The 23,130-nt window shown below is 44.0% G+C and overlaps 1 protein-coding gene across 3 annotated transcripts in view; it reads left to right on the top strand.

Moving 5' to 3' along the window:
- FAM13A (family with sequence similarity 13 member A) overlaps nt 1–23,130 on the top strand; it is a 196,142-nt gene that overhangs the window by 101,846 nt on the left and 71,166 nt on the right. For 2 of the 3 annotated variants that reach the window (XM_084855624.1, XM_084855623.1), the window contains one exon: nt 16,288–16,329. The exons of the other annotated variant lie outside the window; for it this stretch is intronic. In XM_084855624.1, coding sequence (XP_084711750.1) covers nt 16,288–16,329 — 42 coding nt within the window. The remainder of the gene's footprint in view (nt 1–16,287; nt 16,330–23,130) is intronic. 3 annotated transcript variants of the gene reach the window in all.

Genomic DNA, 23,130 nt, shown 5'->3' with positions numbered 1-23,130 from the left:
GTTTTATCTGTTTTCTATTGTATTTTGCTGTGTATTTGTAATTTTTAGAGTTACAATTTTAACCGTGTTCATGTGTTGTATTATTTTTATACGAGTTCTTAGCCACCCTGAGCTCTTTGCAAGGAAGGGCAGGATATAAATATAAATAAATAAAAAGAGATGACCATTGCTGTCAACTTTAACAGTGCCAGTCCTATTGGAATGGGGGTTTGATGCCAAGCACACCCCCCCACTCCAAAAGTTGACTGGCAATGTGGATCTCTGGACTGGGAACCATTACAGGGGAATCTTATATCTGAGAAGCAAATTTAGGAACTGCCAAGATTCTGGGCAAATGCAGAAATGTCAGTTGACTCACTGTGCGGTTTGACAAGGCATTTGTCCCAAACTAATCCAGAAATGAATTGCTTAAAGCGATGTCTAAAGACAAGCTTTTTATGTATTTCATTCAGACACCTCCCCATGACTTGCGTCTCTGGCTGTGGCAGTGATGTATGCAAACACATGCTTTATTATGTATGTTGCTGGCAAATCTGGAATCTTATGTATACTAGATATGCTGGAAGAAACTGAGAAGTGACCAAATATTCATAGCAGTTCACAAAAGAAAATGGCTATGAAATATTTGGGGATAATTTTGATCAAGAATTTCTAGAAATGCCTAGTCAAGTAAAGCAGTTTGTTTGGGCCAATCCACAAAGCAAAAGGCATTATTTCTAGTCAGAGATCCATCACCAATTTTAAAGAGAGACGAAATCATTAGGTTTGACCCATCACTTTCAGATGTGTACATGTTTTTGGTTTGGCCCATTAACTAACTCTGTGGGGGGATAGATGTGCTAACTGAATTATGACAATGTATTTTTATTTATTTAGATTTTTAAAATCTAATGCTATGTGATGAGAAAAAAAGTAGGTCACTACTTTTTCCTCTGAAGCAGTCCTGATTTGTGTGATTTTCCCCCTCCCACATTTTATTAAAATTTTGGTAAATACATTTTTAAAAGTGCAGCGTAACACAACAGGTCAATACAATAAACATTTACCCAACACTATAAACAAGAATGTCAACAATTAAAATAAACCCTGCTTGTTATCACTTACAAACAGATGAATCAGGTAAAAACCATAGTGGTTTTTATAGAATAGGACTTTGAAAGTAATGTAACCAACCTAATAACAACAAAAACGATTATAAAATCATCAGTGGCCAAGAGCAGATACTTGGATAACTTATTGCAATGTATGAGTGAATCTGGCTTATATCTCTCTGAGTTACAAGCCAGAACCATTGCTTTGTAAGAAACTGGCATCACGCCTTACACAATCCTCCCCTTTGCATGTAAAGTTCCATGAACTCCATCTACTGAGTTCCATGGTGCTTACTCCCAAGTAATTGCACGCCAGATTGTAGCCTGACTATGCATTTCCGTTTTGGGGGTGGGAGAGAAAGAGGAAGGTTTAAAACCTGCCTTCTGAGCAGGAGCATTGTAAAGCACCCTGTGACAAATATTATGAAGGGCACTATACAGACAGCTCAGATGTATTAATCGCAATGGCCTGTGGCTGATGCAAATAAATCTATATTGATATTGATGGATGCCTTAAATAAATTAAGGGGGCTGGAGACGGTGCCTGTGTCTCAAGTGTACTGAAAGATGGTCTGGGTTGGAATTCTTTTTCTTCTCCTCCCGCACATCGCTAATAAGCGAGAGCGACGTGCTCGACGTGATGTCAAGATGTTTCGCAGCAAAGTCCCGCGGCTGGTGAAATCTAAGCTGTGTCGGTGGCATGCGAGGGTAGGAGCACGTAGGGTGCTTTTTCCGGGAGGAACCGGTTATTGGCGCATAGCTTGTGTGGATTCCCCACCCCACCCCCCAGGCGTGGGACCCCCCACCCTTTTCCCATCACCCCTCAATCAATGATCTTTTCAATGCAGGCAGCACAGATCTCTCTCTCACACGCACGCAGCCTCCTACAATAGACCATCCCCGCCCTTTCCCTTACTCCAATGCTGCTGCTGTGCGCCTAGGGAACCCTTTTCGTCATGCTTAAGAGCCTGGCCCTGCCTACCTGGCGCCAACCCTTCTGCCCCATTGGTCGCTTTCCCCCTCTTGATTGTCAGGCGGGCGGAATTGTTGGGGAAAGTTTCAAGTTACCCGGGATGGCAAAGCCAGAGGCGAGGAGGAGGAGGAGGTAAGCGAGCAGACTGAACTGGTTGTCAGCCGGCTGCTATTTCTGATTGGCTGGATGCTCCAGCGGCTTCCTCGGGAACAAAAGGTCAAAGTGGCCTGGAGGGGTGTGTGCTTTTGCCCAGACACAGAAAGGGGGAAGCCTCAAGCGGGCTGGAACCTTAAAAGCATCTCCCTTCGCTGCGCTGGGGGTAGTAAACAATCGCAGCTTGCCAGGGGTGAGAAAGCGCGAGCAGGAAGGAAGGTGTGTATGTGCGCGCGTAACTGGCAGCCGAAAAGCTCTGCCTCTCCAGTGAAACCTGGTTAGAGAGGAAAGGAGAAGGTAGTTTGCAGGGGAAACGCAGCAGACTTTACAAAGCTGCTCTCTGCCAGCAGGGGATTATTTTATTATTTTATTTGCTGGGCTAGTCCAAGAAGACGGCGCACTGCGGAGAGAGAGATCCTGCAACACTTAGTTTCCATTTCAGAGTCAACTTTTTTCAGGAATGGCTTGTGAACTCATGGCTCTTCAAAGGTAAATTGCTGTTTTTCTGTGTTCGTGTATTTATATTATACTTACATAACTGTGAATAACATTGAGGGATCTGAGCAAGAATAGCGACTGGGCAATCTGTATCAAACCACTCATTTACTATGCCTGCCTGACGTTTCCTCCTATTTCCCCTCAAAGATCTGGGGTTATACTGCAATGAAGTGAAATAACCGCATCCTTGAGCAGTTTGTTTTATGTTCCAAAAAATAAGACCCATTGTGTGAAGCATGTATTATAGGAGTAGGTTGCATATATTCCCCATCTCTACATGTTTTATTTTACTGATCTGCGTCCATTGATAGTATGATTTTTAACTGTGCAATCCTAGGTATGTCCACTCAAAAGTAAGTTCCGGTGAGTTGAGTGGGACGTATTCCCAGGTAAGTGCATATAGAATTGCAGGTTTCATGTTAGTGCAGCATTTCTCTAGTAAATGACACAAGTTCAAATTCTCCAATCCTTGATTGGCTCAGGATAGAATTCAGCCTGTCTCTGTCGTGGACTGGCACATGTGGAAATGCAAACAGTTGGATTTTCAGGATTTAAGCATACAGATGCCCTAGGCAGATTTTTACAGAATGCATCGAATTTTTAAGCTGCAATCCTACGCACATCCATCTTAGAGTAAGCTCTATTGAACACAGATGAACTTCTGAGTAAATATACCTAGTATTGGGCTGTTTCTCATGTTTTGGAGCAGGGACTTCTTTTTATAAGGGGCACAGAAGGGGGACAGTCTGTTGATAAATGGGAAATTCAAACCATGTATTTGCTTTTCCTTTCCTTAAGGTACTTTTACATGCCTTTTGTACTTCAGTCTTAGGCACATTTACTTGGGAGTAAGTTCTCTTTTTTAATTAAATGGGGCTTCTCTTCCAAGTAGACATGCCTAGGATTGAAGTGCTGTAAAGAATACTTATTATGATGTAACACAGTACAAGCAGAATAGGAGGCTAGGAATGCCTGGTTGCTCCTTGAAGAGTTACTCTGCAGAATTTTCCCAGCAACTGTCTTTTTAAGAGTTGCCTCAGGGACAGATAAATAGTTGCTTTTCATTATTTAATACAAGCCAATAGTTTCTACACCAGTGGGTGTGCGAGCGAGTGACAGAGTGTGTGGTTTTGTCAAAAGAGAATACAATAAACTATTTTGAAGCTGAGTTTTTAACAAACAAACAAAATCTGTTAGAGAGAGATACCTTTTTAAACGTTAACACAATCCAAATATTTCCCACTTATGGCTTCTGAGAAAAAGTGTTTGTGGCCTTAGTTTTTATAAATTTGGTGCTGATTTTAATCTACAAAATAAAAGGAATGCACTTGTGATACTGCTGTTTCTTATGCTGTTTCAGGACCTACAGGATTTTCTTTCACTTATAATTATTTTTAAAAGCATTATTTTAACAATGTCTTTCTGTCCATACATTTTTCCTTAATGCTTACTCTAGTAAGGTTCGGGATAACAGGGAAACTCACGTCTTGGCAGGTAGATCAAACTTTGTTTTGCAGTATAGTGCTGTCAGGAGAGTTCCATCTTTGACTGTAGGAATTGCTGCTCCAGTTATTTAACTGAATGGCTTTGGTTCATGGGAAACATCTTCCTCCATTTAGGGCACAATCCTATGCATGTTTCAAGAGAAATATGTCCTACAACTCCCAGCATTCCCCAGCCAACTGGCTGGGGAATGCTGGGAGTTATAGGACATATTTCTCTCAAAACATGCATAGGATTGCATCCTTAATCCCTTGGAAATCTGTAACAGTGCAGATGCTGACAGAGCAAGGGGCTGATTCACAGCTCTCATTTGCGCTGAGGATATGTTTCTTAGAAAACATATTCCTGTACTGAGAGATCTTAATTATTCATCTCGTTTTGTTAATGAAATGTTTAGCTTAGAGGTCAGCCTGGACATGCGGTGTGGTAGAGCAGCATTATTGCTCTTTCCATTTAAAAACAGGTGCTTTTTAACCTAAAATGTTTTGTCTCCTGAATTAGCTTTGCATCTAATTTTCAGGAGTTACCAGATTTGAGCCGAGGAAGGGCTTGGAGTGGGGCACAAAGTTGCTCTGACTTGTTCCAGGCATAGACTTTGACCCCTTGACTTAAGCCTAGTTCTCACAAACTGAAGATCAACCTTCCCCAGCCTGGTGCCCTCCAGATGTGTTGAATTACAACTCTCAGTATCCCCCAGCTGGGGGATGCTGGGAGTTGTAGTCTAACATACCTGGAGGGCACCAGGCTGGGGAAGACTGCTGTAGATGAAGTAGTGAGTTTATGCCTGGACTGGACTGCTTCAGGCCACAGGTAGAAACCCACATCTTTAAATCCTGCCAATTCCTTGCCCACAGAAAACTAGGATAAGGGTTCTAGCCTAGTGTTTTCCTTGACATGCTAGTCCTTTACGTGCAGGGGAATTTTTTTGTATGGAGGAGCACCCAGTCATGCAAATGCCCACTTGCAGTCTGAAGTGGCACATTCCGCTTGTGTGCCATTCTCCTCTAATCTAGCTGTCATCCGGTTGTCCTTAGGGCAGAGACAAGGGAACAAGTGAATCCCATGGCCATCAGATAGAAAGCTCAGAGTGTGATCTCCTTGCCCCCCTGCCCCGCCCCTAAAAAATGCCATTCTTGCTCTTGCCCGCCTTGACTAATCATACAATTAGTCATGCACTCTGAACCCTGTACCTGGGCCCATGCCAAATCCTGGGGGCTGTAAACCTAAGCAATTACTTTAATGATGCCAAAAGGCTACTGCATCTACTCTTAAAGGGGAAAATCTGCTGTTATTAAAAAGTGGGGCCAATTGTTAAATAATGCATCGTTACAGGACAGGTGATGTACATCTTACTGCCCTTGAATGCTCTGTGGGTGTTGCAGTTGGTTGCTAGGAGCATATGACACCTAATGTTCCAGGCTTTCAGAGTGCCAGCTTTTACCTGCTTAGACCTCTTCACAGCAGCAGCTGTTCTAGCTTTCAGACAGGAATCTTGCCCAGCCCTGCCTCCCAAGAGGGCTGAACCTGGAACAACCTTCCAAGGGTTGAACCTGGAACTTTTTAAATGCAAAGCAAGTGTTCTGCCACTGAGCTACAGCCCTTTGCCTTCAATTGCTTACTCAGCTACTCTTTGGGAATGAGTCTGTATTGTAAGTAACACATTAAAATAACTGAATAAAAATATGGTTTGGAGAAACGAAAGTTCTTCAGATGTATCTCTTTTATATTGTGCAGCGAGCTTGCTTCAGTGAAACAACCTAGGGTTGAAACTTCCAGTAGTGATATGCGTCTGGGTGGTGGAGGAGCTGATACCAAACTCGCAAACTTGCGTACGTGACCAAGCAAGCCTCTTTATGACCACCTGCAAATAATTAAATGGGAAAGAGAGATAATCTAAAGGGCTTCGGGCCCATTTCATGTTGAATGTGTTGTTCCTGGGGCTGATTTTCTGTCCTGTGCACCAGTCAAACTGATACATAATCTCCTATCAGCTTTTTAATTGCCTTCTCTGTTCGAGGAATATCATCTGTATAGGGTGTAAAGGGTGTTGCTGTTTTGGTGCCACTATCCTAACTTGTTTTTAACTTGGACTGCAGATTGGCATCTTATAACCTAATTTATAGATAAGCCCAATGAAATAATGCTGTTACTTTGGACCTCAGGCACTCCTCTAAATGCTTTTCAGATCAGCTTAATGAAGTAAGCTGTGCCACACATTTGTAAAGGGGCAGGAGTCAGAAATTTGCTAAAGCTGTTTACATACATGAATCAGGTAGGATGTGCAAGAAAGTGCTTTCTGGATTGGCAGCCTCATTTTTTATTATTTGTTCGTCCCAAGCCTAATCTACTTGTTCCCACCTTCACTTGGCTGAAAACAGCATGGGGAGGGGTGGGGGTGTTGGATGGTTGCTGTCAGTTTGACTTGTTCAAAGGGAGTGTGCAGTGATTAGGAAACCCTAGCATGTATGAAGCCTTTCATCTGACGTTACTAGTCAACAGTTCTGAGAGACTCAAGCTCACTCAAGTACAGCGCAACTGCATTTGCACCAACCATGGTGAAAATGTCCAAAGTGGCCATCGGGCATACAGCTTGCTTAAATTCCATTGACTTTGGTGAGATTTAAGTTTGCTTGCTCAGCATTACAGATTCAAACAGTAGTATAATCAGCAATTCGTATAACGAGGAGAGCGGTTGGTTTTTAACATAGTCTAGTATTCACCTGAGGCTGTAAGCAGAAATAAGCAAACAATACAGATTACAGGAATTTGGGATCGTTTTGGCATAAGATGGACCGCAGCCTTGTCCTATTGGGCTGCTGTGCAGTGCAATTCTATAGGTGAGTATAGGATTGCAATCTTGGTAACACCTCCTACCCCATTCAGCCCAGTTGTTCTTTGTTTTAACAAAGCTCTGTGCACCTTGGTGCTATTTTAATACAAGTTTGAAAACAGCCACTCAGCTGGCTGCCTATGGTGAGTAAAAAAACACTTCCAAGTGACCAGAAAGTGAAACAGGCTGGTTTGTTTGGGGGGGCCAGGGTTTTTTTTTTTGGTAAAATGGAGGAGGGATGTTTGGTTTTTGTTTTAGGCCATAAGGTGTCACAAGTCACTAACGCAGGTATATGTCAGCATGCAGGCTACTAAAAATTGTTCTTCTTGGCCACTACTACTGAGGGTGTATCTACAAAATGCGTACTTCGTTGCATAATGTAAAATGAACATGGCAATTGTAATTTTTCCACACCATACATCATGAAATGTTGGGCCTTGTACTCAAGTTATATATAATTCCTGACATATAATATTTTAATATATTTTGGCAATGTCGGCATTCCTTCTAAAATATTGCAGCCACAGACTCTTGACATTCAACCAGGGTTTTAGAAACAGTCCTGCAGTGAATACATGGTTGCTTAGTGACCAAATCCTTACACTCTTATTATGCAACTTAACTTATGTTTGGTCTGTATTAACATGCTACTGTTGAATTCAAAGGAAGGGTGCAGCTTTGGCTGGAGTACAACTTCAGTAATTCCCTCCACCTCGTCCTGACCCATTTTCTAACTTATCCACCCAGGGAGTCTTGCCACACTGCAAATAATAAACAGATGTGTCTCTTCCCAGTCGTCTAACATGCTTTCCTCTTGATTTTAATCTTTAAAAAATAAAGCAACAGAAGCTGAATGGCACTCTCCATGTAAACATGTCATTAAGAACATAACGATAAAAAGGGGGAAATTGCAGGTCTCCATAGATACAGAATTTATCTTAATTAGAATGCTTTGCAAGATCTTTTAGATAATAGTGATGATCGAAGTCACCCTGTTGAACCTTCAGTTACTGGATAACTAGGTTTTGATTTGATCACATGAACATAAATAGCTGATCTAGGTGGCTGCCCAACTTCTGAGCAGACATGCCTAGGTTTGCACAGTTAAAAAGCATATGTATCAATGGATGTATGTCAGTATATAATCATAAAATAAATTACCTTATTGTAAAATAAAATGTGTAGAGATGGGGAATATATGCAACCTACTCCTATAATACATGCCCCACACAACGAGGCTTATTTTTTGGAACATAAAACAAACTACTCAAGGATGCAGTTATCCTGCTGTTACCCACCACCCTCCTGCCTATGTTCCCCAGCAACTGGTGTACATGGGCGTACTGCCTCTGGTACTGGAGGTAGCACGTAGCCATCCAGACTAGTAACCATTGATAGACTTCTCCTCCAGAAGTCTATCAATGGCTGCTAGAAGTCTAACAGTATGATGCTCCTAGCCTGTAACGTCCTTCCAAGTGGGTAGTAGTATTCCTGTGTCCTAGCTAAGGCTGGTTGGCAGGCTTGTTTGTTCTAAAACATTATATCCCATATATATAGGGCAGTATCTACTGCTGCCTGTCAGGGGGCCCTAGCCGGCCTCTTTCAGTCTACTCCAGTAGCCAACTCCAGACAGACAAAGGATTCTTTTCAAGGGTTTATTCCTTTTACAACTTAATAACTCTATCACCAGCGACTAAGCTATGAACAGCAGAGTAACCTATGCCCCAGGTTAGAAACAGTTGGTCCCCGTTTGAACGAGAATCACTTGCAGACGCTGAACTTATGGGCTTGGGAGAGTCCCTCCCCTTTTCCCTTCAATCCTCTGGACGCGACAGTTACTTGCGCGCCAAACAGGCGCTACGCCTCCTTTCCGCGCCCTCCATAGCTCGTCGCTCTTTGCGTCTGCGTCGAGCATCCAGCCAGCCCTCCTCCCATGCTCTTTCACTCCCAGGACCGCTATCTATGTCTGGAATGCCAGCAGGAGGAATCTCTGCCAGCTGCAGGGCCTGGGCGGGATGAGCGCGCTCCTCTCCCATGGATGACTGTTCCTCCTCAGAATCAGAACTGGTCTGAGGTTCTATGGGCTCAGTGTCCACCCTGACACTGCCCTTGCCTTAGCGGGACTGGCCATTAGTGCAGCAGGCAGTAGTACTTCATAATGCAACCACAGAAATAGCCCAAACTAAGCCCTGTTCAGGCATTTAGAAAAGGGTTAACAGCAATGCTTGAGGAGAATGAGCATTCCATCTCCGCCCTGCCCCTTCGTTGAGTTTGTTGCTCTGTACTCGTGGAGGGGAGCCTCCTGTATCTGTGGGGATTCGCCACATGAGCCAGAACACTGCAAAATCCATGAACTGGCTTGCGTGAAGAACCTCCACAGATACAGGAGGTGCCCCATTACAGTCTTCTACCACATGTAGAGGGTGACTGATGTGATGGAGGAGAGGAGCGGGGGCGGGAGCGTTCCTTTTCATGCGTTGCCGTTAACCCTTTTTTTGAAGGCCTGAACAGGGCTCTAGTGCTTCTGGAATGGGACAAGTCCCTGAAGCTCGCAGAAGGGATTGCACTATGAAGTACTGGCATCCCATTGCAGTCCCAGGCATTCCCGCCAGCACAACATGACTGGTGCTGACAGACTGCCTGCATTAGTACTGCCCCAAGGCTTTCACCGTTGTCGTTTTAAACAATAGCAACAGTAAAACAGGCACTAAAACACCGCATCCAGAGATAACAAAAACACCCTTATAACAAATTCTTGTTAAAGCAACAGCATCAATTCAACATTTAAAGCCCGGGCAAATACTTCAAAAGTCTTAGCCTGATGCCCAACACTCAGTACTGAGCACCAGGCAAGCGGCCCACGAAAGAGTATTTCCTCCCACCTAACTTGTGGTGGCAGGTCCAGGGGCAGCCAGAGGAGGGCGTCTGAAGATTATCTTAAGAAATGATCAGGTTCATGTGGGAACAGTTGACGTGTTAGGTGCCTGGGACTCAAGCCATTTAGGGCTTAAGGACTGCACTTCGAATTGTGCCCAATAACTGACAGGTTGGTGAAGTGAGCATTGTGAGGGGCAAAGCAAGGCAAGGATGGTAGAGTCCTGGTCAGCAACTCATTTTCCTGGAGGGTCATGTTAGGAAGGAAGTGGGAGGTGATGCTCTCTCATAATACTAGAATCCAGGGTCATCCCATAAAGCTGATTGGTGGGATATTCAGGGCAGATAAAAGGAAAGACTTCACACAGTGCAGAGTTAAAACTACAGAATTCACTTCCACAAGATGTAGTGAGGCCCACCAATTTGGATGACTTTAAAAGGGGGATAGGGAAATTCCTGGAGGATAAGGCTATCAGTGGCTACTAGTCCTGGTGGCTATATGCTGCTTCTAGTATCAGAGGCAGCATGCCTATGTACACCAGCTTCTGGGGAACATGAGCGAGAGGGTGCTGTTGCACTCATGTCCTGCTTATGGGATTCCCATGGGCAGCTGGTTGGCCATTGCGTGAAGAGAATGCTGGACTAGATGGTCCCTTGTTCTGATCCAGCATGGTGGTTCTTATGTTCTTATGATGCACCAGAGTCTCGAACACACACACGTGCACCATAGGTCTTCCAGCAAGTTCAGTAATTACAAACAGCACTTGGGACCATGTCTTATGTTGAGTCAGCCCATTGGTCCCTATAGTCCACTGAGTGGCAGCAGCTCTCCAGGTATGCAGACTGGAGTCCTTTTCAGCCCTACCTTTAGATGCCAGGAGCTTAAAACCCAGAGAAGGGTAAGATATTTGTTCCTTCCCAATTTTAATGTAATACCAGTGGACGAACTGGAACAGGGTTGTGCACCAAAAATTTGCACTTTCCTGAATTGAGTACTACAGTTCTCCACTCAAAAAAAAAAAAGTACACATCAGGGATGCACACAAAAATCCATATGTTATGAAAAAGTTGCACACAAAAATGTGCACAACAGTGAAAATAGCAACACAATGCATTATTATGGGAGAACAGCTTGCAAAGAATGCGTACATCAGCAAAAAAGTGTATATTTGGAAAAACTGGGCAAAAATGTATATATTAGAAGTGTGCATACAAATCCATACATGTTTTTGTGCAGACTTTTAAAATTCGTACATTGGTGTGGAATTGGGCCGGGCCAAACCAAACAGAAGGTCGGAAAACTGAGAAACTGAATGGAAATTACATTGACAAATTAACCCGTTGCTTAAACCTGCAATGTTTTGTGTGAAAACCATGTGTTCTACCACTGAGATACAGCACTTTCTCCATATGTCCTTCACCTCTAGGTCAACCTTCCCCAACATGGTGCCCTCCAGATGTGTTGGATTTCAGCTCCCATCCACCCTAGCCAGCATGGCTAATTGTCAAGAATTCTGGGTGATGTTATTCAAAATATCTGGAGGGCACCAGGTTGGGATAAGTTCGTCTAAGCTTACAAATGGGGTGGGGGAGTCAGCACATGTATTTGGAAAGCGCCTCTTGGGTCAAGTCATGCCCCCCTGTTAGAAGCAGGAATCCTGCCTGATATCAGCTACAAGGCATTATTATCAGCACCTGTTATGCACCATCACTTCCAGCAATCAGTTGGTTAAACTGGTATCACTTTTGCTCAGCTAAAATCCTCTATTATCCTGAACTAATTCAGAAAACTCTTCCTAAGACTTTCTGCAAAAGCCAAGGCGTTGCTATCTGTTTACAAAAGTGATTGGTTTGCCAATCTGTGCCTAAACGATAAGGGGGAAACAAGATTCAACATAACAAAGTTTGCAGTCAGGTTAAACCAAAATCAACAAGCTCTCTCTGTTCACCTGATATGACAGTACAACTAAACCACTGAGCTTTTTTCTTTCTTTCTTCCTGCAGCAAAACAACATATAAAGTCCTGTGACAAATGACTAATAGGTTTATTATGGCATCGGTTTATATGGACTTGAGTACACTTTATCAAATGTATTAAGTGTTAACCTCATTTGGCAGATGATACATAGGCCTGGGCTACACACCTGTAGCAGAACGAAGTGATAGTATGCGAAGACGGTAGACCAGTCTGTACCACTTCCAATTGCAAGAGGGAGATCCTGTTTATAAATGCTCTCCTGTATTCAAAATTACATGGAAACAGAAAAGCAGCACAGCTGGCAAAGAGCTAAGATAGAACCTCCCCCACCACCCCTGCCATGCTTGTTTTCTGTTGCAGGGAGGGTTTTTTTTAATCTGGAGGAATACCCAAAACCAGAATCCCCTGCAACTTGCAGTCTGATCTGGAGTTGCCCATTCTGCCACTCATTCTCAAGCATGGTTAGAACAGGTCAAAGTCATGGCCGTATGGCTCCACTGTTTGCATTCCCACCCACCCCATTCCTGGGAGTTGTTTTTGTGCAGCGTTCTTTTATCTGAGGTCAAAGCAGAACACCATTAAATATAGTTCAGCAACCAAAACAAATGATTATATTTTAAGTACCCAAATATTTGATGAGAATGACATGGCCTGCAAAGAGTGGTGGTTGGGTTTTTTTTCTTCTTTTTCTTATTAACTTCTGGGAACAGAACAAACATATGGCTCCCGTGGCCAAGTCCCTTTGCAAACATTTGTATTGGTGAGGGGGCTCTGACCCTTCTCCTCTCGAAGGACATTTGTAGACTTTCTGGATTGTTCAACTTTAAGGCAAGGTCAATGTTTAACTTCTCCACAGGTACACAACTCAAGATGGATGAGGGGAGGAATCCTAGTTGATTCTGCTGCAGCATTGGCATATCAAATGCCATATTGCGCTAGGGCAGGGGTGTCAATCTGTTTGTCGGTAGGGGGCTGAATGACACCCCTCCCCCGAGCTTTCATTATCATCCAGCTGGAGCTGGAGCTTCTCCAGTCTGCACTTTCTTTGGGGACCCAGCTGGGGAAAGCCCATGTGCAACACACCCAAGGCCCCAAACAAGGCCCCAGCTGGAGGAGCACTCCTCCAGTGAGGATGCAGAGTGGGCGAAGATCTTAGCGTGCCACTCCCAATTGGGGAGGGGAGTAGCATGCTGAAGGCAATCCCCGCAGTTCTTCAGGGGACAGGGCTTGGGAGCGGGGGCTCTCCTGAGTCCCCACAGGCCCGAAGGACCAATCTGGTGGCCCATGGGCTGGAGGTTCACCATCTTTGCCCTAGGGACTGAAAGCTGACTCATGGCATGGCCACTTACAGCACTGCTCAAAAAGCTTAGTTGACAAGCTCCATTTGGTTGGTGCCATGTTGAAAAGGGTCTCACACCACACAGGAGGCCCATGGTGAAGCTTCTTGTCCTTACCTTCAAAGTCTTACCTGGATAAGAGCAAAACATAGCAGCAGCCCTTTCAGAAGTGGCTTGAGCTGCAGGAGCAGAGGCAAAAAGTTGTATACCTGATTGCAGTCATCAGCTGAATAATAGCATTTTGAGCATAATTGGTTTATTATATGGTTGCACTTGTGAGTCTTCTGTGTGATAAAATTACAGTTGTTACTGTGATTGATTGATTGATTGATTGATTGAAGCCATTATAATCATTGCTAGACTATCCTGCTTTGCTTTCTTCCCGCCCTGCCTTTCTCCTTCTGGTATTAAACTGCTAAGAAGGACCCCTGATTAATGACTTCATTCAGCCACTCATGTCATAATTTCCAGTGCAGGTAGGCTCCTGTAGATATTGGTGAACATGTCCTTCTGGTATAACAACATAGATTGGAAAACAACAGTCAAATCTTGTTGTAAATAGAATTTTTTCTTCTTCCAGATTTTTGTGGGAAAGTGAACCTGAACTAAAGGATAATGTTGATTAGGCTTGCCTTCCCATGCAGGTTTACTAGATGATACTTAAAATGCTTCTTTCGTGATTGCAAGTGAAAGCTATCACAGATGGATCATTCTTATTATGTTCCTACCTGCTTACTCTTCTAACATTGAACAGTGGTCATCCGGAGGAACCTGGAGTAGATGGGATTCTTTCTTTTTTTTCATTATATCATTTTTTAAATTCTGTTTCCCAATACAATCATTCAAGACAGTTACAGTACTTCACCTTAACTCATATAGTATATCTATAGTTGCTAAATCACCTGGCCAGAACCTATTCCAATAATTGATAAATGGTATCCAACTTTCTTGGAAAGTCTGGAGTTCATTCTTCCCTCCCACAGCAACTTATAACTTGTTGTTCTATTCATTACCATGGCAATCCAAATCTTGTTTTTCTATTGTGCCAGAGACAGCATGCATGTTGATCACCAAGCTTTTGCTAAGAGGATCCTTGAAGCCATTAGCATATAAATCACGATCACCACTAAATCTCTAGAGAGCTGATCTTTAATATCACCCAGGAGTATAGTTGTTGGGGTTAATTGCAACTCATAGCCTTTAATTTATCTGATGCTGTTTGTTACCTTCTTCCGATATTCCTTAACAGGATTACAATGCCACCATATATGGGCAAACATTGCTGTACCATCACACTTCTAGCATCTATCTGTTACTGCTGGAAACATCCTAAAGTTCCTGGCTGGTGTATAATACCACATCTATATTATTTGATAGAAATTTTCTCTAGAAGTCACATCTAATACGTTCCTACAAATCAGGGATTATTGGAGCTGTAGACCAAAGCATCTGGAGGGCACAAGGTTGCCTATCCATGCACTAGTAGGACCATACCACTAGACACACTTGCTAGTTGAGCCCCTTCAGCAGTTGGGCATACAGCATTAATTAACAGCAAGCCCAATATGCAAAAAACTCTCCTGTGCATTCTGGAGCCTTGGGCCATTCAAGATTCCCAGTTTGTGTAACAGAGTACGTAAAAGCCTTTGTCACGAATGCCAAAGACACAGCCAATGGGAGGGGTGGCTACCAGGCATGTCACCTTGGGGGATGGGGGTCGCCAGCAGATAGTCCTCCTCCGGTGTGTTCAGTGTATGTGGGAGGAGGAGGAAAACTTGACCTGGAGGAATCAAATCCAGTTTTTGCTTTCGACAGGCCCACAAGAAGAAAAGCAGTCAAACACCATTGGTCATTAGGGTTGTGATCATCTGGAATAAAAAGGCATCATCCAGTTATTTTTGCATTTTCATTATCCAGAAACTTAGTCAGTCATTTTGGAAATGTTGACAAGATGGAAGGGAGGGCCATGGAAAGGTCTTTTGTGGCTCTCCCACCACCATCACCAGTTGTGTGTGTGTGTGGGATGGGGCGGGGGGAGGTTAGTTGGAAGCCTCACTTACCTCATTTGCAAAGTTAGCTGGATGTTTCCGTCTATAAATCAATATTAGCGAACCCCTTCTTTTGCATCCATACTCTTGATTGTCAGGAGGGTGGATCTCTCCCAGCCTTGTTTGGCCAAATGACATTCGGTCTGATATGTTTTCATGGGCAAGATCCAAAGCCCTTAGACATGCAGGTTTTTCCTGTACTCGTATGTGAAAGGGGAGCACTCCAAATGAATACCAGGGCTCCCTTTCATGTACACCATTGCACGCCTCACAGGTGAAAATGTCGAAGGAGCTGTTCATTTGCCAGCTTTGGTTTTGTTGTGCTTTTTTAATAGGAGCTTAATGCTCTACTGAGATGGTCCAGCTTTATACCAGTGTAATTCCCTTGAATTTCATTTGACGCCTTCCCTGTGTAAAACTGATGTAGCACAATTGAAGATCATGAGTGTATTTAATTTAGTCATGTGGCATGATTTCCAACACTGTCTTATTTTTACTTCTCCCCAGCCCCCGCTCATATTTTTTTAAGTGAGATTTTGACCTTTTTTAGGAGCAAAGTGTTCACTTGTGGAGCCGCAACAAGCCCCCAACCCTCCTACCCCAAATCCTGGATATGCGCATGCCAGATTACGCTATAATGTTGCTATAGAAATAGTCCCTGAAGTATTATTGCACAGAGGCCGTGGCTCCTGACAGTTCAGTAGTTTATCTAGTTCTGCCTTGGTGAGCACTAGCAAATGACCTGGGATTTTGTAACCTTGAAAAATGTAATTTAACACTTTATTCTCCTTGACACCCCCCCCCCCCACACACACACACACGCACACACATACAAATGGCAAGCCAGTGCTTTAGGAATAAAGCAAAACAGGGATATCAGCACAGCCCCCCACCCCCGCTCATCAACTCTCACTCTGATCTCAGTGATGAAGTACGGAATTCACTTGCAAAGGAGTATAGAAACTTACATACTAATGACAAATATGTCTTATTTGTTTTTAGTTCCCAAGAGGATGAAAGGCCTATGTCTCCCTTCTATCTGAGGTATTTACTTCTCTTTGTTTATCTACACTCTCTCATGGGGCTTTGTTTGTTAGAAACCACTGCAGAAGGAAACATCATTTGTCATTTCCAAAGATGCATTTATGGTATGCCCAGAAGCAAATTCCACCAAATTCGAGGCAGGATGCTTCCTTCCTTAGTCAATGGAAGTGATGGGCTGTAAAACCAGGAAAGACCAAAGAAAGCATTTCTTCATATAAGACGTGGTTAACCATGGAAATAGTTGCTACCAGATGTGGAAGTTGCTCTTCAGACATTCCCTGCCATGCAGTCAGTAAAGACATGGAGGGAGTAGAGGGACCACATCTGCATGCCCTGACACCTCAGCTTTCAGTGGCCCCACCCCAGCATCTGCATGTTATGGAAATTTGGGGCAGGCCCCATGGATGTGCTGACATCAGGGGGTGTGCCCAGCAGTAGAGATGTGAAAGCCGAGGAGGGGCGGGAATAGAAAAAATCAAGGGGGAAAAATTCCCCCCATCCCCCAAATCCTGGAAAGAACAGGATTTTAAAAATGTCCCACTCCCGGCCCCCCGTATCTTTAGCCAGCAGGCACAATCCTGATTTCCTCTCCACAAGTTTAGTGTGCCTATGGGGCTCTAAAAGATCTGCACAGGGCTTTAGATGGTTTTAAAAGTCATCAGACAAGCTCATTGATGTTAAGTCTGTGAATTGCTATTAGCTGTGATAATCCTCCAGGAGCCTTCAGGTTCAGAGGCAGTATACCCCTGAATACCAGTTGCTGAAGAGACATTTTAACATCTTTTTTTTTCCCTAATTAAACGCTTCCAATCTACATTTCTGATCCAAAATATACATTTTTCTTTACATACCATGGGGAGTAAGGAGCAATTATGATAAAAGGAATAAGCACTTAGCATGCAGATGGATGGATGGACGGACGGACAGACAGACAGACAGACAGACAGACAGAGGATTGCTCAGATTTCTGTTTGTTTGTTCCCAGTGGCTAATTAGAACTTCACCTTTCCCACCCACAGCAGGGTGAACATACAGAAAAAGTGCAATATCCCCAATAGTGTGGAGTCAATTGCAATTCTGATTGTAGATTACAACGGAAGAGCAATAATTGATTAGTGCTTGGAGCCACCCATCTGAAAGAAGCCTTAATCCAAAAGACTTTAAAGTCTACAGTAGAAAGGCATAATGGAAATGGAGAAAGACCGAAGGACTGATAGACAAATGGAAATGATGGAGAGGCAGTTTAAGAAGGAAAGGGAGTCTCATTAGGTCTAGAAGGACATCGTCTATACATTCCAAAACAGATGGATTTTAGTCTGGTTTTAGTGTTTTAAATGCCATTTATAATCATTGTTATCACATGTATTTCTGCTGTAGTAGGAACAACAATAATAATAACAATAATAGAAGACAGAGTTCAAAACAACCAGAATAAAACAGAAGAATCTCCTAATTAAAAGCAGATGAAATAAGTAACAGAACTCTGACATTCTAAGATTGCAAGGCCAACACTTCAGACATCAGTAAAATTCTTTGTCTACTTTTGGAATGAAAATGGGGAGGTATCGTCTCTGATCAGATTGGGGCAGGGAAGTTGAGGTTCTGTATCACACTGGGCAACCTGTGGCCTTGGGGCTGCTATTTCATGTAGTCCTTGTCCTAATTTCAAAAGCCCTGTGCACGCTATCAGTTTAGACCTCTGGTAAGAGTGACCTGTCCCTGTCCCAGTAGCCTGCTGGGTGGGAAGCAAAGGGTGTCACAGAGCAGGGAGCAGGGGTGGTGTCAGAAAGAGAGAAGGAAACCAGAGAGAGAGAGAGAGAGAGAAGGGAGTGGCAGAAAAAGAGAGAGAAAAGGGGTAGCCCACCCAATTTTGGCTTTGACTCTACGTACTGCCAGTAGGATTGTGGCACTGGACATAAAAAAGGTCTCCCAGCTGTGTTCTTCATGGAGGAAGGTGTTTCCTAAGGTAGCTGGCCCCAGGCCATTGACTGGCTCGATGTTGCTTTCTTGTAAGCCACATGGAACTCTTGGCAGCTAGAGTGCAATAAAAGCCCTTATATAAATTTAACTAATTGCCTAAAATTCATACAACATGTCTGTCCGTCCCCCGCAGCCCTGCCCTGCCCTGCCGTGCCCCGCCCGCTATTTATGTAATACAATTTCTGTGCAAATGCCTTGTGTGACCCACATGAAGGAATTGCAACCTTGGAAAATTATGGGCTTGGGGTTTGTTTTCCAGACTTGCTTTGCATCGTCCTTGTAATGTATTCATACAGAGACAGCACCTGTGGGGATAATCTAATGATGGGAAAACTGCCGTGTGAATGGAAGTGAACAGGTAGCTTGCCCAATAAAGCGGTGTCTATTAATTAAAGTAAGGCAGCTCTCTAACTTTGCAGCACCACCATGCCCTGATGCACGGTTTGTTCCTTTTCGATACCTTGCGGAGCTTTATAATGTACCCTGGATTACATTTAGCAGTTTGTTCATTTTATCTTGATTTTTCATTCTTGCTGCTCAGTGTCGCACACTAGAAATATGCGGCTTTGGGGTGGCTTGCCAAGAGGAGTTAATTTGGCTGGAAGGATGAGTGCAAGTGGGCCAATGGCTGGTGCTTCACTGCTTGAGAGCTCTTGTGGCAAGAGGCAGATGTTCTCCCTTAAGTGACTTCTGCCATTTGTCTTCCCTGCCTTGCTGCAGGAATAAAAAGGGGAAATGGCCCAGGCAAATCCGTGCTAGGGGCTGTTCTGCTGGATGGTTCCTCCCCCCCTCCCTGCTTTGACAACTTCCTGCCAATCAAGCTTGCCTTGATGTAGACTTATTTATGTGATTAGAACAACTAAGCAATTAATGTAAACACGTGGAGGATGTGGGCTGTAGCTTTTATACAGTACAGAGAGTACGGTGATTGAGAGCAGACAGTTATGTAACATGTTGGGTGGATGCAAACAAGAGCTGTCCCCATTCCAAGGACTGCACAATGCTTGATGCTTGCCAATTAGCAGGAACATTATGTATATCCCCTCTTCTTTGTTATCGGTGCTGCAAATAGAGTTTTTGATGAGCACAGTGGCTTGTGTATGTTCTTGTGATCTCCTCTCTTCCCCTCCCCATCTCCATTTCAGCAGAGGGATGCGTCCCAAATAACACATTGAAGCACAATGTCTGAACGAGCATCTGTGACATTAGAAGTGGGTTGAACCATAGTTGTCCAACATTCCTTTTAGATTTAAATTCCCTTGGGGTGTTGTTCTCCATTCCACTCCATGTGGGCATGGCCCAAGGGCCAAATTAAATTTTGGAGGAGCTCTTGAGGGCCACATTCTAGTGATGGACAGGGCTGAAAGCAAAGGGGGATGGGGCCAAAGCCAAAAGGGGTTTGGGCCAAAAATACTAATGTATTTTATGATTATGCCAGCATACTGTAGCTTGAAGCTAGTAACCATTTGTTAGTTATTATTTTATTTTATTTTATTTAAAACATTTGTATCCCACCCTATATCATTAAGATCTCAGGGCAGCATACAGACTGGATTGGGACCCCAGAAAGGCTGGATTCAGCCCATGGGCCTGAGGTTCCTCACTCCTAGTATAGCCCTATGTAGATCCCAGCGGGGGCAGAGACTCATCTGCTTAACCTTGAAGCAGTTTCAGCAGCATCTTCTGAAAAGGCAGGGAAGTAACTAGAGGCCTGCAGCCAAAGATTTGGCCTATTCTTTGAAATCTCAAAGGGGAGTAAGAGGGTGAAGAGGGGTTGCCCCCAAACTCCCATCTCCCTGCAGTGTGGGCAGCAGGCAAACAAATTACCCAGTAAATTGCCACTACCCTTTAACATCCAAACTGAGCCTGAGTCCGGGGATACTCAGACCTTTCAGGACACACTTGGGGCACAGAAATAAGGGTTCACACTGACATCCTCTATTTCACACCCCAAGCCCAACATTCTAAACAGAAGCAAGACCATAGCAGAAGGCTCTGAATTTAGTACGGAGGCTTAAGTGCAATAAACCACACAGAAACTTTGAAATAGTTGTGAAGTAAATTTACAATAAGGTAGAAAGACATAGAAAAGTGTACAAATATCAAAGAAAATCGGAGAAAACCCAGAGAAACAATGGAGAAACCTTTTGAAGCAGTGCTGCAGGCAAAGATGTTAAAGCAGTACCCATCCTATCCTATACTTTACTGAAGTAAGGGTCTCCTCATAGGGCAGGGCCCATTTCAGGATCCAAAATCTCACAGACCCAAAAGCCAATTAGCAGACGAAGTCCATACTGAAGAGAAAGATGAACTGGCAACAGTAGCCCCCCTAGCTTTATTAACCTCCCGCTCAGGTCCTTGAGGTGTGTGAGGCGAGCCTCCAGAGCCGTTCAGTGTAGAGCTGGGTAACTGCCTTGTCTTCTAGGACGGGAGTGGGGAGTGAAAACCTCTCACTGCAACCCAGCTGAAATCAGTCAGTTTAATTTTGGCAGAAATTCAGCTCTGACCTTGAATACCTGGGAATAAGATAGCCGTATGATAACGCACACAGGTGGTTTTAATAAGTGTGTGCCAGCCTCTTCTCACGAAATGGAGCTTGTTACCAGCAGGTAAATCTCAAAAAGAAAATGGATTTCTTGACAAAGTCAGTACGTAAACTTCAGCCATCCATAATTTGCAGATCTTCTCTCTGCCCATTGTGTCACCTTTCCACTCTGACTCCTTGCCTTTGCCTTGTCTTCCACGTTGTTCTACGCCACTTCCTGTTTTGATCTTCCTTGCCTAGCCCCCCGCTCCCCATTTTCCTTGACCTCTTTCAGTCTTCCCCAACCTGGTGCCTTCCAGATGTGTTGGAGTACAACCCACATTATCCCCAGCCAGTATGGCCATTGATACAGTCCAACACATCTGGAGGGTTCCTAGTCGGGGAAGCTGGTCTGTTGCTAGCTCACATCCCTGCATCATCTATCGTTCCTTGCATCAGCTCTTACAACTACCTGGCTCTTCTGTACTCTTCAGGAGAGTACTCCAAATGGCAACTGGAGGCTCAGCCACCCCTCTGTGACAAACAGGCAGGTGAGTCAATTGCTGCGGAAGGCTCCATCACCAATATGAACAGGGTTGTTGTTGTGAGGCTAAAATGGAGAGGAGAAGGAGGATTATATATGCCACCTTGGGTTCCTCAAAGAGGAAAAAGGCGGGATATAAATGTAATTTGTTTTTGTTCAGTCCTTAAGTCGTGTTCAACTCTTCGTGACCCCATGGACACCAGGCCTTCCTGTCCTCCGCTCTCTCCTGGAGAGTGCTCAAGTTCATATTCATTGCATCGGTGATGCCAGCTAGCCATCTCATCCTCTGCCGTCCTCTTCTCCTTTTGCCGTCAGTCTTTCCCAGCATCAGGGTCTTTTCCAGGGAGTTTTGTCTGCGCATTAGGTGGCCAAAATATTTGAGCTTCAGCTTCAGTATCTGTCCTTCCAATGAGCACTCAGGGTTGATTTCCTTTAGGATTGACTGATTTGACCTCCTTGCAGTCCAGGGGACTTGTAGGAGTCTTCTCCAGCACCACAGTTCGAAAGCATCAATTCTACAGCGCTCAGCCTTCCTTATAGTCCAGCTCTCACAGCCATACGTTACTACTGGGAAAACCATAGCTTTGATTAGACGGACCTTTGTCGGCAAGGTGATGTCTCTGCTTCTTACTATGCTGTCTAGGTTGGCCATAGCTTTCCTCCTAAGGAGCAAGCATCTTTTAATTTCATGGCTACAGTCACCATTTGCGGTGATCTTGGCGCCCAAGAAAATAAAATCTGTCACTGCTTCCATTTCTTCCCCTTCTATATGCCAGGAAGTGATGGGGCCAGATGCCGTGATCTTAGTTTTTTTAATGTTGAGTTTCAAACCAGCTTTTGCACTCTCCACTTGCACCCTCAACAAGAGGCTCTTTAGATCTTCTTCGCTTTCTGCCATTAGGGTGGTATCGTCTGCATATCGGAGGTTGTTGATAATTCTCCCGGCAATCTTAATTCCGACCTGTGATTCATCCAACCTGGCATTTCTCATGATGTACTCTGCATATAAGTTAAATAAGCAGGGTGACAATATGCAGCTTTGTCGTACTCCTTTCCCAATTTTGAACCAATCGGTTGTTCCATGTCCGGTTCTTACTGTTGCTTCTTGGCCCTCATACAGTTTCTCAGGAGACAGGTAAGGTGGTCTGGTACTCCCATCTCTTTAAGAATTTGCCAGAGTTTGTTGTGATCCACACAATCAAAGGCTTTAGCGTAGTCAATGAAGCAGAAATAGACATTTTTCTGGAATTCTCTTGCCTTCTCCATGATGCAGCGAATGTTGGCGATTTGATCTCTAGTTCCTCTGCCTCTTCGAAACCCCACTTGTACTTCCGGTAGTTCTCGGTTCACATACTGCTGAAGCCTAGCTTGTAGGATTTTGAGCATCACCTTGCTGGCATGTGAAATGAGCGCAATTGTACGGTAGTTTGAACACTCTTTGGCGTTGCCCTTCTTTGGAATTGGAATGTAAACTGACCTTTTCCAGTCTTGCGGCCACTGTTGAGTGTTCCAAATTTGTTGGCATATTGAGTGCAGCACTTTAACAGCATCATCTTTTAGGATTTTAAATAGCTCAGCTGGAATACTGTCATCTCTGCTAGCTTTGTTGTTAGTAATGCTTCCTAAGGCCCACTTGACTTCACTCTCGAGGATGTCCGGCTCAAGTTCAGTGACTGCACTATCGTGGCTATCAGGGACATTCAGATCTTTCCTGTATAGTTCTTCTGTGTATTCTTTCCACCTCTTCTTAATT

This window comes from Heloderma suspectum, chromosome 5 (assembly GCF_057233095.1).
Source record: "Heloderma suspectum isolate Gila_16-S chromosome 5, 16-S_ref, whole genome shotgun sequence".
NCBI lineage: Eukaryota > Metazoa > Chordata > Lepidosauria > Squamata > Helodermatidae > Heloderma > Heloderma suspectum.
This window is presented reverse-complemented; position numbering and strand designations above follow the sequence as displayed.